Genomic DNA, 3,110 nt, shown 5'->3' with positions numbered 1-3,110 from the left:
AATATTTGGAGGACAATTGGTTAAGTGGAGTTAACTGTTGCCTTTTCTCCCCGAGGTAGCTTCCCTTTTGATCTCGCCGAGCCTGGCGCCTTCCAAAACACAACTTGTCTGGGTTATTAAACGCTGAGACTTAAAGAGAAAAAAAGCGCCTGTTGCTTCTCTACCAAGCCTATTGTAACCTTAAAAGACCGTGACCAGCTTTAAATTGCGGAAATGTTGTGTGACCAACAATCATAACTAATCAATTTCTAAATATATAGGCTTGCATATGCGTAAAGTTTACAAATATTTATTCCTGCAAATAGCCAGATTCCGTTGTTTGGTTCAACTTGTTTTGAAATGCTTTACGAGCAGACGTTGAGGTTTGCTTTTTCGTTGGGTAGTTTAGGCTACTTATTTTCTCGTATTTAGGCCTGTTTGTTTGCAGTGATTATTTGTTTGTTTAGTCTAGCAGAGGAGTATCATCAAGGTACTATTTTCATCTACGCATTGGTTGTTGTTTTATTTACTTGAAGGTTTGCCGATTGAGTTCATTTGGTCATCTTTATTTTCCCAATCACTGTCTGAGCATATATAAGTGTCAGCGTGTGATTATTTCATTGTGCTTTTCAATGACTGCTCAACTATTGGGTGAGGATACTTTTGACGCTTCCCTACTGGTTAATTACGCTAAAATTGGTCTACTTAGTGTTCCAAGGAGTCAAAAGCCTTTGGGCTATCAATACATCATCTCAGCAAGACGTCTAAAGTTAACTACTCGGTTTTCTCCATATCCTCTTGATGTCTTTCATGGAGCATTTAGTCCAATCAAAATGCAACCTAGAAACGTAGCGAAGCCAACTTGACAAGATGATTGGAAGACGCTTGGCCCAGTTGACAAGCTGATTGGACAACGTAGAAGGGGGGGGATTCTCGACCATTTTATACCCGACCTCACCCACAACAGTCATTGGACTGACAGTACTTCAAAGAGAAGGGACACACTGACTGAAGTCTATTGAACAGCCGTACGCTAGTGTATGGCCCCATACACTTGTAGGATGAATTCTTCACAAGGCTCCCCTTCCCACGAGGTTAAAGTGCAGGAGAAAGCGGACTCCGAAAAAGAAGAGGTCAGGCCAAGCGAACCGACCGTTGACAAGGGACACAAAACTAAAACGAACAGTTTACCCTTCAGCGTTGAATCGTTGATCTCGAAGAAAACCACTTGCCGGACTGTGTATACCGCCGCCGGACCTGGACTAGTACTACCCAAACCTGTCACGGAACAAATGGGACAGTTTTCATCCCCGAGGACATTCTATGCCGAGAAAAGCAAAGTGCCTTCAGAAAGCTTTCCTAACGCGTCCGATAGTTTGAATGACGATAATGAAGACTTTAGTGATAAAGAACAGAGCACTTGGTTCAGGACATCATCTTTTTCATCTCCCCCACGTAAGTTTTACATTAGGTGCCTGTAGACCTTTAAGCTTGTGGATTGTCTATGCTTTATGCGTGTGCGTAATCACAACTTTGTGAGCAAATGGTTATTGTGTGGAGCAATTCTGCATAAATCTAAGACCATTACATGACAGCTCACTCATTACGCTGCCTAATAGTGAAATGAAAATAAGGTCTATGTTGGTCTAACATATTTGTATTTGCAGTTAAAATGGGTGGCCATTTAATCCGTTATTAATTTCATTTGCAATAAAAAAAGTTGTAGAATAAAGATTATGTTATGGCCTATATCCTTTTCTAAAATTAAAAATTGTTACCTGAATACAAGTCACATGAAGTGGGCTCATAAGCGTACAGAAAAATACTTGCCATAATATTGTTAAAAGCCATATAATGAAGATAGGCTAACTCGCTGTGGTGCGTTGCTCATGTTATTGTAGATATTGATGTTTTAACATGTGATTTGATCTTCTCCAACAGGTAATCCAAGCCCTCCCCCTTGTCCCTTACGCAAACACAAGAACAACCGCAAACCTCGGACACCGTTCACCACCTCGCAGCTCCTGTCGCTGGAGAGGAAGTTCCGCCAGAAGCAGTACCTCTCCATCGCGGAGAGGGCCGAGTTCTCGAATTCTCTCAACCTGACGGAGACCCAAGTGAAAATCTGGTTCCAGAACAGGAGGGCCAAGGCCAAGAGACTCCAAGAGGCCGAGCTTGAGAAATTCAAGCTGGCGTCCAAACCGCTTCTACCTGCCTTTGCGCTTCCATTCCCGCTGGGTGCGCACGTAGGCTCCCCATCGCTGTACGGGACTGCAAACATCCCGAGGCCCAGTCTTCCGATGCCTGGACTTTTTGGTGGACCAGTCGGCTATGGAATGTATTATTTGTCATAAGTAGATTTTTACTGCTGACAGAGACTCTTTTTATATATAAAATACACAACGTGCCCTTATACCAATTACGAGATATGTTAAAATTGCGGATATTTTACAACCATGTAAAAGTAGTTTTATTTTATGTGTGACAAATTTAAAGAAGTCTAGTTAATCTTTTTTTTAAAAGATTGTTCAGATAGATCAGACCAACCTCTCAAATAGACAGTTAATGTCTTTGTCCTTTATTGGGTTTGTCATTTTCTTTTCAGAAAAGTTATGTTAACTGCATATTGTAAATAATTTGTTGGTCGATTGCAAACATATTGCCCGTAACACCATGGCGATGAGACTGTCTTTCAACATCCCTAGACATGCAATAGAGGCACTAAAGATACATGTGAACACCCATATTTTTCAACGCCAGTTCGTTTTCATGTTTAACAGTGCAGTTATCGGTGCATTTTTACGTGTGTGTGTGTGTGTGTGTGTGTGTATGCGAGCGCGCGTGTTTGTGAGTCTGATACAGAGAGAGTATACTACCATGCAAAAGTTGTGCGCCACACAACTTAAGTACTTAATGGCCTTAGTTTGTAAGTGCCTTGAAAGACCAAATATTTATTAGTCAATAATAAAGATTATTGTGGAGAATTTTTACCCTCATTGATGAATTTTGTTTGTTATTGGGTCTCTCTCTGGACACAGGCCGATTAGTTAATTGGGTAGGCTACTGTTAAAACACAAGTGTTTTGTGGCTGACATTCAAATATTTAATTTACAAGAAACAGACGTCGGCTA

The 3,110-nt window shown here is 41.1% G+C and overlaps 1 protein-coding gene across 1 annotated transcript; it reads left to right on the top strand.

Annotated features, from left to right (window-relative positions):
• The first annotated feature begins 993 nt into the window (after positions 1–993).
• On the top strand, positions 994–2,399 carry msx1b (muscle segment homeobox 1b). Its single transcript, XM_076268020.1, has 2 exons — positions 994–1,434; positions 1,921–2,399. The coding sequence occupies exons 1-2, from the start codon at positions 1,020–1,022 to the stop codon at positions 2,331–2,333; spliced, it is 828 nt and encodes a 275-aa protein (XP_076124135.1). The 5' UTR covers positions 994–1,019; the 3' UTR covers positions 2,334–2,399.
• Positions 2,400–3,110: the final 711 nt, after the last annotated feature.

This window comes from Alosa pseudoharengus, unplaced genomic scaffold (assembly GCF_046254945.1).
Source record: "Alosa pseudoharengus isolate Yale_2024_CS ecotype anadromous, Long Island Sound unplaced genomic scaffold, YU_APseudo_1.1 YU_APseudo_1.1_scf_1, whole genome shotgun sequence".
Classification (NCBI taxonomy): Eukaryota; Metazoa; Chordata; class Actinopteri; order Clupeiformes; family Clupeidae; genus Alosa; species Alosa pseudoharengus.
This window is presented reverse-complemented; position numbering and strand designations above follow the sequence as displayed.

Bases quoted from the DNA above. Each gene is read 5' to 3' on its own strand.
- msx1b (XM_076268020.1), top strand. From the start codon at position 1,020: ATGGCCCCATACACTTGTAGGATGAATTCTTCACAAGGCTCCCCTTCC. The intron at 1,435-1,920 runs GTAAGTTTTACA...CTTCTCCAACAG, and splicing joins ATCTTTTTCATCTCCCCCAC to GTAATCCAAGCCCTCCCCCT.